Consider the following 12,507-nt stretch of genomic DNA (forward strand, 5'->3'; position numbering starts at 1 on the left):
CCGCACGTCGACTAACGAACTCATTACGGACTCCCCGAACAGTCTTCTCGCAGTACGATTGCAATCAGTAATTCAAGTGCGTTTATGACTGAGAAATTTTCCCTCCACTTAGTAGATCATTAGGGCTTTGGGTTTTCCATTTCTCATGCTATTTTGCTCTAGTGGGTTGCTATGTCTTGCGTGTTATCATCAGTTCGCCTACTGTTTTAATTATTCACTTTAGGATTCCACTGCTCACGTGTATCGAAGGATCAGGCAATCGCTACTCAATTTGTTACGCAACACAGTTTGTAGGTGATGATCGGTCGAATAAACAGTTGTGGAACCTGGTCAATTTAAGAGTTGAATGAAACACGACTTTTAAGTTGAACAAATCAGCTCGACAAATCAGTTGAATTAGACAATGCATGATGCAGACACTCGTTGCTGGTAGCTGCCGCTAAATTTGAATGCTCATTAAACATAGCTTACGATTTGAAAGCTCCAATTAAGCCTGAGTTTGTGTGCCTTTGATCACTAAACCGTAGAATTCACACCGCACTAGAAAAGTACATGAGAAGCAATTAATCAGCATAATCATGGTGAAAATCATGCCATGTATTCAGAGTTAGAAAATTTACTGACTAACTAGTTACTTTTAACTTTCTTCAGTTTTTTCTACTATTCTATCTGTTTTTAGGTTGAACTATTTCAGTTCAGTATTTTGTTTTCACCGTGTAACTCTATGTTTATACTTTCCCACAATTGACAGAAGTAAGATAGATTGAAACCCCAATTAATACTGATTTTTAATCTAGTTGAATATTATAACGAGTAACGAATAAATTCCGGACCGCACTTCAAACCACGCTTTGACAATTAGATACTTCCGTCATCGGATAGCAGCAAACACGTTTCGGCTCTGCAGTGAGAACTGCACTGTATAATTCCGTCTATTCGAAACGGCAAAACGGACATGCCTACTTCGATTGTTACGGTATAGAAAAGTTGTTGTACGAGACCTCAGTATGGTGATTTTTGTTTGTATCATTCAATTGCGATCTGCACGCAACATTGGCCTAGGAAAATAGATGGGCCAATGGCCGGATTTGATTCCCACTAAATCGTATCATTTGAGATCCAATCAAATCAAAACCTTAGCCAGACTCAAAACAATGGGTAGCGTTTGATGGATTCAATTGGAGTACGAGAATTTGTGTAACTGTAGGTTGATATTTGATAGATTGATAACTGAGTGTACGGTTAATTAGATGTTGTTTAATGATTTCAACTAATTGATGAACATCACCACTTGTTATAACAACAGTCCGTACTTACAAAGTTACTAATAAAATTTATAACACTCGTAATGATAGTAATATTTTGACAAAAACCATTTCATTGAAATACTAGAATCCGAACTAGCTGTCAAAATAGTGTTGATTGGGGAATGTACCTTTGTTTTGGAACAATATAAATGGGACATAATTTACAAACATGGAAAATATTCCTTATCATCAGATTTTATTAGCAGTCAATGACTCCTAGCAGTACATTCTCCATTCAATGCTTAAATTGTGATTCAATGCAACATCCGCTAGGCGAAATTCTCTACTTGAAATGGTAGTTACGTTGTCGTCATACTTTTGTCGGTATTATGCCAAATACCGGAAGACATTTCTGGCGGACTGTCAGTCCTGTACCAGCGGGAACCATCAATATCCCTGTCACATCATCATCTCTGTCACACCGATTTTAACAAGCTAGGGCCGTTTCAAAGCTACTGTTGGACCATTGACCAAGTTCGACGATTAAATGGCTGTGACTTCTGGTTCCGGAGATGTGATGGCATTTTTGCAGTCTTCAGAAAATTGATTATATTCCGATATTCACATTATTTTACTCGAATGATTGTTTTTGAGTGCTCCATCAACTCGATTGACAGTGATAGTATAAGGGTTATTGAGATTTCACTCTCTTCATGGATCTTCGGTAACTTACATTACATTTTACTGCACTACAGCTAGAGGAGTTGATGATACCAACCAGAGTAAGACATTTTCTTGGTCTTCAGCTTGTTTCAAAGTTTATGTATGAAATCAAGAAAGAACTGGCCTAATTGTAGAAATATATTCAAGAAACTTAACATGTTTCATAATTACATTTTCTATTCAAAATTTAAATGGATATCAGCACGGAAACGGAGCAGTTCGCTTTTTCTCACTCAATTCCGAAAGATTCCCGAACAAAATCCTACAATTTTTCTTAGAAAAAATGTCAATTCTACAAAAATCTTAATCTTAGTAATACAAATAACTAAAGGAAGACACTGCATTCATTTGTTTTCGTAAGTTTCGCCCTCCGTGTTCCATGTCAATTTCGATTACTAGAAATAAAGGGCGAAACTATTTCCTTGTCATCATTTTAGATGGAACTTTCCACTACTGGAAATAATACGAGACGAAAAAATTACCCACAGATTTGTTTTCATCGTGAAAACCAGCCAATTTCACGAAAAATGTACGAGGGTGTAACACAGAAGGCATAGAAGTAAACAAATCGAGAAAGGGCGAAACTCTTTTTATGTTGCTTTAATTAGTTGAAAAATTTGCATACTTCCTAAAGATATACCTACAATTCATTGACTTATCGAAAATCGATCTGAGAATATACGATATTTTCCAAATAGGAATTGAAACCAAATTCGAAACATTCATCGATGTTTTTTCTACATTTGCTGCCAATGGAAGTTTCGCTCTCTTTTGAAAACAGCTGATATTGGGGTTACTTTCAATTCCATCAGAACCCCTTTAGGAATTTCTAGTAGACGATGCTAGTTCCCACATTATCAGATTCAAATGAATTCCGAATCGGCGAAAAATTTTCACTCGGAATTCCATGCGGAAATCATGTGGAATTCCGAATCAATTCCACCTCCAATGCAACAACCGATTCCAAATGAATTTCGCCTACAACCGGTTGATTCGGAAATCTGTCGGAATTGAGTAAGATTAATTAAGTCAATTGTCAATTCGTCTTCTTCTTTCCCGATTTCACACGTTTTCGGGCTGATTTTCAGTTTATTTTTGAATGAAAATATTTTATAACTGAATATATAAATTAACAAAACGGCCTACCTTAGTCAGCATCATGCATTCCTCTAGCTGAAGTGTAGTGAAATGGCTTAAGTCGCCTTACTTTTACACTAACACATTCATAAAATAAGCGAATATTTAATGACATTTATAATGCCACTGTCAATTGGGTTGATCGAGCACCCAACTCAGGCGAAAATTCTAGCACTGAACCGGTCGAGCACTGATAAATCATGCAGTCGAGTAAGAATTCATTGCTCATTTCGTCATTTCGATAATGTGGAAATTTAAAAAAAAAAGCATTAATTTTTAGCAGTGTAGGGTAACAGAGGTATTTTGGCCCGCTTAAGGATCGATTTTATTTTGGCCCACTTTGTAAAAATATCCACCAAATGTTTTAATATCTTTGAAAAATCCTTCCGCAATAGGTAATTTAATGTGATTAGCTTCAAACTGATGCAACATGGGTATAACATAAGATCGATTGAATCCATATAGTTTGTTAGGTGGGCCAAAATATATGAAGTGGCCAAAATACCTCTGTTACCCTACACTTTTCCACATCTCCGTTGATTTTTCTGAAACACTGAAGGCCGTACCCACTTGTACGCGGCGGGCAGATTTTCCCCCAGACGGCTGGCTATGTCTGCCAGCCATTTCTGGCAACAATGCAACAACCGTTTCCGGCAGATAATTTCGCCTAACGGTTATTAAAGGTTCTTTTCTGTCGGATTCTTGCCATAAAAGATTGGCACAACCGTTTTGAATCGGTTCTACATTTCAAGCGTCTTGGTTTTATTTTTTCAATAAAAGATACATATGAAAGGCAATAAGTTATTGCCCTTCATACACAGACTAACAGACATGACAGTATGAGTAAATGCCTATAAAAATAATTTTTCGTGATGCACTAGTTCCACCTATATTGTACTGCGCGAACTATTTACTATCGGTACACCCCTTGTGTTATGTAAAGTTTTTTTACTAGTTGGTTTCCCCTCGTTTGTCAACACCGATCAGCTGCTTGCAGGGTTGCCAGATTTCATCAAAATATTTGATAATGAATCGTCACAATAAATTATTGGATTACGCTGATAATATATTTAACTTTTTTAGCGATGTTGGAAGGTAAACATTTTTTTTTCCAACGTTGTTCATCTAGACTATTTTTGATTGTGTTGGTAATTTTCACCCGAAATTAAGTGACGGCAGACCAGAAGAAAGTAAATATTGTAACAAAACGGGTTCGATTTTGTATTGCTTTGTAGGATGAGAAGTAGGCACAATTTTGTATATAGTTTTGGCAATATGTAATTAATCTGTATCCTGCATGAAATTCGCATGGAGGTATACAAATCAATACAGTACAGGTAATTCTGTATGAATGGCAACTCGGTTGGTAAATGAAAAAAATAAACACAGTCAAGATGACAGACAGGATGTATTTGATAGGGTAACGTGGCGCCATCATGACATATGCGAGTACTGTCCCTACTAAAGGAATATTCGAAATGACCGTTTATATGGTTAAAGAATTTAATTTGAGTGTCCTGTCTGTTAGTCTGTGCTTCATATATACTAATCATGCAAAATGTTATTGCCAATAACATCACTTTCTCACTACCAAACATACCTATATTTCAATCTCATTTACCTCGTCTCAAGATTCGTTTTTTTATACGTACATGCGGGATTGACGAATATAAAATGAAAAATCGAATAAAAAAAAAAGAAATTTTGACAGCTGCCGGAATGCAGCCAGCCTTCTGACAGTTGCCAGAATTCCTCACAAGCGGGTAAGAGCAAGTGACAGTTTCTCTTTGTTTACTTTTTCTTTCGATTATAGTGATATGATTATGAAGATATTCTTGGGTATAACAATTCTGTTTGAAAGTCGGAAGTTTCTGGAATCACTTTATGCAAAGGGTTGAGTGATAAACGTGGAAAGCGCGTAGTAATTAATAAAAGAGAAACTGTCACTTGCTCTAAAAAATTAAACGAGACATGTTGAAATCTGAAAATTTTCATCGTTCCGAACAGAATCTTGAGCGCTGTCAAATAAACAGAGGTGCAAAATGATTTTCTAACACGAAATTTACTTTTCTCTTGAACGAATGATAACATAAATTTATGTATTTCATTCCATCCACCTTGATCTTTGTCGACTTAGTGTGACTCTAAGACAAAATGAGACAGCTCCAGAGAAGGCATCTAAAAATTTCAAATATCTTCAGACAGGGTTGCAAAAGTCAGTAAATCCGAAAAAAACGTACGCTAAACTGACTTGGTAAGCAAGAAACGAACGTCGCGGCAATTTCAAAAGTCGTGAGTTTTTTGACGAAAGTCTAAAAGAAATCTGCAGATTTGTAGACAAATCTATGGACAGCTCGTGTCATGATTTTGGAGCCCGGCTTCGGGAGTCACTTTGACGTTTTCAACGTTATACTGTTTCCTCTACCACAGGGCAGACCCTGTCAGCTTGGAGCGAAGTCAATCTTCAGTTCAGCAACGCCATCGCATGGCATCACATTCAACATATCATGTCAATTGTATGGGTCCGCAACCCTGCTATTTTGGCGCGCATGAATTTGACATTTTTCTCCCCTACTTCTATGTATAAGATTCGATGCGGGCTCGCCTGGGGACGACATGCTCGCAAAAAAGGATGTTGCCAATGATTTGTTCGGGAAATGTAAGAGCTGGATATCTTGTTAATATGATGTCTTTGCACAGGGCCAACATGAGTGAAATACTGATGGGGTTGCCAGTTTTCCTTGTTATCATTTCCAGAGCCCTAAACTTGCTTACACCTTCTAATCTCACACAAACCCTCCTCAGCTTTTCTAAACCCGCTAAATATGCTTCACTGTTTTATTCACTCTTTTCTTTTGAAATTTGATGATATCGAGTTTAAATATATTAGTGAGATCAGCTACAAATTGAGACATTATAGCTCTCTGAGGTCGCATTGTCTGCGAGATCTCTGGTTATTTTATCGATTCGTGTGCACATTCGATTCAAAGCCTCGATCTGCCACAGTCATAGAAAGTGTCACTGCTATACAATCAACGAAAGTTCAAACAATAGCAACGGTTGAAACGTTTTGCTGGAATGCCTGCACACGCGCGGTTCGATCAACCGCCAATTTGTGGTTGAGCAGTAGTGCGATGTACTTTTGTATAACCTCCACTTTTGCAGCGGGAAGGGACAGAGTAATAAAACGAGAACCACTCCGGACCAGAAATGAACAACCGACGAGGAAGTAACCGATTACGGAGCGGTAATTTTCCACGCTACGGTGATCTCGGAGCGCTGGCTTCCGACGCATGTGTGCTCGGGCGGTTGGTTGATTGGTTGGAATTTTGAATGTTTACGAAGAAATTTACCAAATTGCAGTTGTTAATACAACTGACTGATGTATGACTCTGCAAATCAGTAGTAAATGAAGGCTTATTGTTGTCGCTTGTGACGAATTAACAAATATTCACCTCTTTTAATGTCTTGGCATAAGCTATGGTGATCAAAGCAAATGACGGAGTACATCAAATTCGGTGAAATTGCTTGTTTCGGTACTTTTTTTTATGTTTCCAAGCGTGGTTCGGTCGGTCGATACAGAATGGAGCACTTCTGAATGAATTCTAACAGATTTTTACCGATTCTGTCAGAACTGGTCAGAACTGCATGGCATTCGGAATTGCTTCGAAATTATCCGATATTCTAACAGAACGAATTCAACCAAGTCGGTGATAGTAGAAAACGAAGAGACTTTCGCCAATGTTATCACCAGCTTTGATTTCAGTAAGAAGTTCGGTGAAAGCGTGTCAAAATCGAGAAATGTTAGTTCGGTAAAGGCCTCGTGTTGCACGATATATTAGCGTTGGACTTGCCCGCTTTGCGTATGACTAATGAAAAACATTTACACTGATAACAAGCAGTCTGCAATGGCTTCTAACGTGATCGCGGCTTAGAAAAACGCTCCACCGCTTGGCGAACTAGCAAATTATCCAGCTTCTCCTGCTAGGAGCGGCAGCGGTTTAATTAGCAATAAAGCCAATTGCCGACACGCGTTCCTCTGCCATTTATGCGTGACCTCGGCAATAACAACGTCTCCGTCACGAATCAGGAAGCGTGATGTAACGTAAAGAAACCGCTCAGGACACAATCAGCACACTTTGTGCACTACGTATGCCAATGGGCCAATAAATATCTACCGCATCGCGGTATTGTGATTTTTAACCGTAGCGAAAACATCGTTTCCGCCTACTGCGCAGATCGTTGTGACATTTGCCCCGGGCAGTAATTCACCACATACCGGGCGAAATGAAAAAAAAATTGCTCACCATGCTTCGCACTGCCTGCGGTTGAAGGTTACCGCAATCCGTTCGAAGAACTCATCAAACACCCATCTCAAGATTGATTAGGCGTCACTCGACTATCATGGCTTGCACAATTGATCGGCTGCCACCGGCTGCTAAAGGATTTAATGAATAATTGGTTTCCATATTGAACAACTCTGTTTACATTCAAGCGAATCGTCAACTTCACCTTCGCTGGTATAGAAGCTACCTGCTATTAAACTGAGTCGTTAGAAGTCGTTAGAAATACAGACAGACAGAAAGACAAACAAACACCAGGACGTGATTAGAATCCCATTCAAATGGTCGATTGTTCATTACAAAGCACCAGCCTCTGTTGACAAACTGGAATGATATTTACTTTGTTTTGTTTTCATTTTTTTTTTGTTGTAGCTATGGTCTTTTAGGAGCATCAGGATGCGGCAAAACGACACTCCTATCGTGTATAGTCGGGCGAAAGCGGCTCAATTCGGGCGAGATTTGGGTGCTGGGTGGAAAACCGGGAACGAAAGGTTAGTAGTGTTGCGTTTAGCTGGTGCGAAAATAGAATTTTACTGTTGGTTTCGTTTTTTTATAAGTTTTACTTTGTTTTTTTTTACTGATTGCCTCTAGAAGGTCGAATACCGAATTTCATGACAATCTGTCCACAGACGAGTTCCAGTTCTCATCAAGCTATGGAAAAAGACGAGTTTCGTGTCCTAATAAGACATTTTTTTTTTATAAATTGAATGATTTGTTGTACGGATTGGTCCACCATCCCCCGTACTGTCCTGACCTCGCCCCCAGTGACTATTATCTATTTCCAAACCTGAAAAGGTCTCACCAGGGAAAGGAATGCTGAGGTCATTGCAGAAACGGAAGCCTATTTTGAAGGCCTTGACAAATCTCATTTTCAAAGGGCTCTACGCCGGTATAGTGTCACCGTTAAAAATGAAAGCTTAAAACTTCACTCATCTGATTCTACTAAAAAAAATAACAACGCAACTCGCTTAACAACATATCGTGCTTAACATAATTATACAAATCATTGATTTTTTCAGGAATCAAATGGGTAGAGACGTCCGAAACAGTATTTCAAATCGTTCGAATTTAGTCCTTCCATTGTATATTCAACATTGAACGATTTACTGGATGGTAGATCGCAATAACAATTCTCAGTAAAAAATTTTGCTCTACGCGCTCGTTCAACTTTACTTTCAAGTGAGCAATTTGTTCTCACTTTTGCTTATTTAGTTCAAATGTCAAAAATTGAGTAATATTGACTAAGAAAACTGAGTAACTTCTACTCTGTTTCTAAATTAGCAACAAACTTTACACACCGTAGATAATTTTACCTTTACTAGCGCTGAGTGAATGTTACTCAGAATTGCAAATATCGTCCTTACTCGAAAGTGAGTAAATCTTACTGTACTTTAAATAGTAGTTCATTTTTAGCGAGAGTCAGTAAAATTGTACTCACTTTAGAGTAACATAGAACGAGCGTGTAGAAATACAAAATGTAAACGTCAATCTTATTCGAAACGCAATGGTCAGAGATGCCATTTATACAGGTTTATCTGTATTATACAGATTATGTTATAACTTTAATTTTCTTGATATTGGCATATTGTCGGAAAACTGAAATGTAGAGGCGCTGCTTGTTTAGAGATGATACTTTCAGCAAGAGCTGTCAAATCGGTAGGAAAATTTCTAATTATTCCACTATTCAACGATTTATTTTGAAAACGGGCAAATTCATCTGAAAAATCATAGTAAAAGTTGAAGAAAAAGTTTTTACTCTGAGGTGGTAATGTTGATTTTCAGGAATCAGAACAAATTGGCTCAGAACTTCTAGTACTCGAGAAATCAAAATTACACTGATTTCTGTTTAATAAAATGTTGATCCGAAAAAACCTAACCTTACCCAATTTCACACAATAATCCTTCCACGATTATTAATTAGAAATGTAGAATCATGATGAGAGACAGGAAAGGCACCAATTGTCGCGTGATTTGTTTCTGTCAGGATTTCGCTGGGATTTGACCAGATATAGAGCAGTAAATTTTGTTAGTCGAGCAATAGTTTTCCGTATAAAAATTACTTCTTTCTTTCTGTGGCTGCAAGCCTGATGAAAAAAGAATTAGCAAATTTCAAGAGAATTTCGATTGAAATCCGAGTGGACGAAAGCTTTCCATTCAGAATTCTACGTGGACCCCAGTGCAACTACCGATTCCGAATTAATTTCGGAAATCTGTCGGAATTGAGTGAGAGAAAGCGAACTGAAATGTCAATTCTTCTTGTTCTTATCCGATTTATTTACGTTTTCGTGATGATATTTTTTGAAATTCGAAATGAAATTTTTATGAAACTGAATACATAAATTGTAATTTTTAGTTTTTCTAGTGTATAAAATTAGTAAATGACCAGCTCCTTTCTAGAATTCTAGCATGAATTGTTGAAATTTGCTGAATGCTAACATAAAGGCCTACCTTACACTTCATCATCCATTCCTCAAGCTGGAGTGTAATATATTGGCATAAATCGCCTGACCTTTTACACACTAATAACACTAATTGAATTTAGAGTAAATAGTTTACAATGGTTCTCGTTTGCTACTAAAACCGATCCCAACTCCGACTCCACAGCCAGTCAAACCGTTTGATTGAAGTTAGACGTACGGTTAGACTTGATTCTTATATCGGAATCGCTCACACAACCGCTATTTAGTGCGAATACGGTTAAGATTCCTAACAAAATACATCGAATTCAATTCCACGAAAAAATATCTAGATCTCGTTTTCTAGCTAAAACAAAACGTAAAAGAAGCTCCTAACGTATTACTAATGTCGTTTTCGTTTTTAAATTGCACTACACTGGTGTAGCGAAAGCTGCACTGAAACCGTTCGTTTTTACCAATTGCACTACACCAGTGCTACACTTTTTCTGCACCGATACCACTGGTGTAGCACTCATCAAAAATTTGGTGTAGTTCTGTGCAATGGAATCGTTTATTGTAGTCAATGGTTACTGTTTATGTTTTCGTCATTTTTGTTCGTTGCCTCAGTGTAGCACTGCACCGGTGTAGTGCAAATTAAAAACGAAAACGACATAAAACTGACTCGGTTTCAACCCATTATTTGATTACTGCTTTCATTATTGTGGTTGATTGGCCTACTGCGATCCTCTAACCATTGAATTTCGTTGACATATTGCCGTCCGTACTATTTATTATCATAACATAATTATAGCACGGGAAAGGCTTGATAGTGGAACTTCAGGAAAGTCGCTAGGAATCTGAATATGACTTTTTCAATTTTTCAATTTTAATAATCCGATCGATCGGGTCCGGACGATGGTATTCTTTCACACGTTTCAATGCGTGTATTCACATGTGAATATAACATGTGTTTTGAAGAATATTTGCGTCCGTGCACGGAACTATGCCGGGACAGAACTTGAACCATAATAGCACCACAGAATTCTACAGCCCAACGCTCCTTTGAATCAATTCATAGCAAAGTCCTTCTCTTACCTATTCGACCAGGATCCGGAGTACCGGGCAAACGCGTCGGTTACATGCCACAGGAGATAGCTTTATACGGAGAGTTCTCGATCCGGGAGACGATGATGTACTTCGGATGGATTTTCGGCATGCAGACATCGGAAATCTCCGAACGGTTACGGTTTTTGCTCAACTTTCTGGACCTGCCGTCCGAATCGCGACTGGTGAAAAATCTTAGGTTGGTCCCTTCTGATCGATAATCGCACCAACGTTTCGGTAACTAACTTCTGTCTTCCCGTTTCACAGTGGAGGCCAGCAACGACGGGTGTCGTTCGCCGTGGCCCTGATGCACGATCCAGAGCTGCTGATCCTGGACGAACCGACCGTTGGTGTCGATCCACTACTTAGGCAAAGTATATGGAATCATCTAGTGCACATTACTAAGGCCGGCCAGAAGACAGTCATCATCACAACGCACTACATCGAGGAAGCCCGGCAAGCGCATACGGTAAGCTGTCCACGCTTGACGCTTTTTGGACTTCGTAGATAACTCCTAATCCTTTACCCACAGATTGGTCTGATGCGATCCGGGCGACTACTAGCGGAGGAGTCACCTGCCTGCCTGTTGTCCATGTACCGGTGCAGTAGTCTGGAGGATGTCTTCCTGAAGCTGTCCCGCAAACAAGGACAAACGAATGCCGCACCCGCTGAACTAAACATTAGGTTTGTACTGATGCTACGAATTTTTCGAATTTGAATTGACATTTGTTGGGTTCACGTTTTCAGCAATAATATTTCACTGTCCGCGTTAGCGTTCGGCAAGGCGAAGGACAACCCAGTCTACGTAAGTCAGGAAAGCGGTGTTGTAGGACTAAATTTCCATCAAAGTAAAGAAGTACTCATTGCTGATAGTAACGGATCGACGTACGCTGTAAGTGTTGATCGGTGTTTCGGACGGACTGTCAGCTAACTTATTGTTTGTATTCTCCATTTCAACAGATTAACGGCATCAACGGGTCTCCTCCGGGAGCGATCAGCCAAACGGTTGAGTGTGACGATTGCGCAGAATGTTCGGATTGTATGAATGTAAGTTTCATTTTTTTTTGTGATATGTGAATCAGAATCTAACTACTGCTTGTTCTTCAGATGACAACTCGAGGCAAGTTACGGGCACTGTTAGTCAAAAATTTTCTACGAATGTGGCGAAACGTCGGTGTTATGCTGTTTATCTTTGCACTGCCGGTCATGCAGGTAATTCTGTTCTGTCTGGCAATCGGTAGGGACCCGACCAATCTGAACATAGCTGTCGTGAACGGCGAAATGAATATGACCAGCAACGGCGAGTGTATGTTTGACGCGGGCTGTAGTTTTACCAATTTGAGCTGTCGGTATCTGAACCATCTGAACTCGACGATCCGGAAGAACTACTATCCGGATCTGGACTCGGCAATCGAAGCGGTACGTCAAGGGAACGCCTGGGGTGCACTGTATTTTACCGATAACTTTACCGATGCGTTGGTGGCGAGAATTGCACTCGGTAAGTGGTGGTTAACCGCTGGTGGTTAGATTTGCAGGTTTGTCTAATAGTCTAATACT

The 12,507-nt window shown here is 39.1% G+C and overlaps 1 protein-coding gene across 3 annotated transcripts in view; it reads left to right on the forward strand.

Moving 5' to 3' along the window:
• The window catches only part of LOC131434355 (ABC transporter G family member 23), a 129,564-nt gene that overhangs the window by 114,709 nt on the left and 2,348 nt on the right, over window positions 1-12,507 (forward strand). For all 3 annotated transcript variants that reach the window (XM_058601024.1, XM_058601029.1, XM_058601037.1), the window contains 7 exons: window positions 7,823-7,941; window positions 10,954-11,149; window positions 11,218-11,419; window positions 11,483-11,634; window positions 11,698-11,842; window positions 11,911-11,997; window positions 12,058-12,448. In XM_058601024.1, coding sequence (XP_058457007.1) covers window positions 7,823-7,941; window positions 10,954-11,149; window positions 11,218-11,419; window positions 11,483-11,634; window positions 11,698-11,842; window positions 11,911-11,997; window positions 12,058-12,448 — 1,292 coding nt within the window. The remainder of the gene's footprint in view (window positions 1-7,822; window positions 7,942-10,953; window positions 11,150-11,217; window positions 11,420-11,482; window positions 11,635-11,697; window positions 11,843-11,910; window positions 11,998-12,057; window positions 12,449-12,507) is intronic.

This window comes from Malaya genurostris, chromosome 1 (assembly GCF_030247185.1).
Source record: "Malaya genurostris strain Urasoe2022 chromosome 1, Malgen_1.1, whole genome shotgun sequence".
NCBI lineage: Eukaryota > Metazoa > Arthropoda > Insecta > Diptera > Culicidae > Malaya > Malaya genurostris.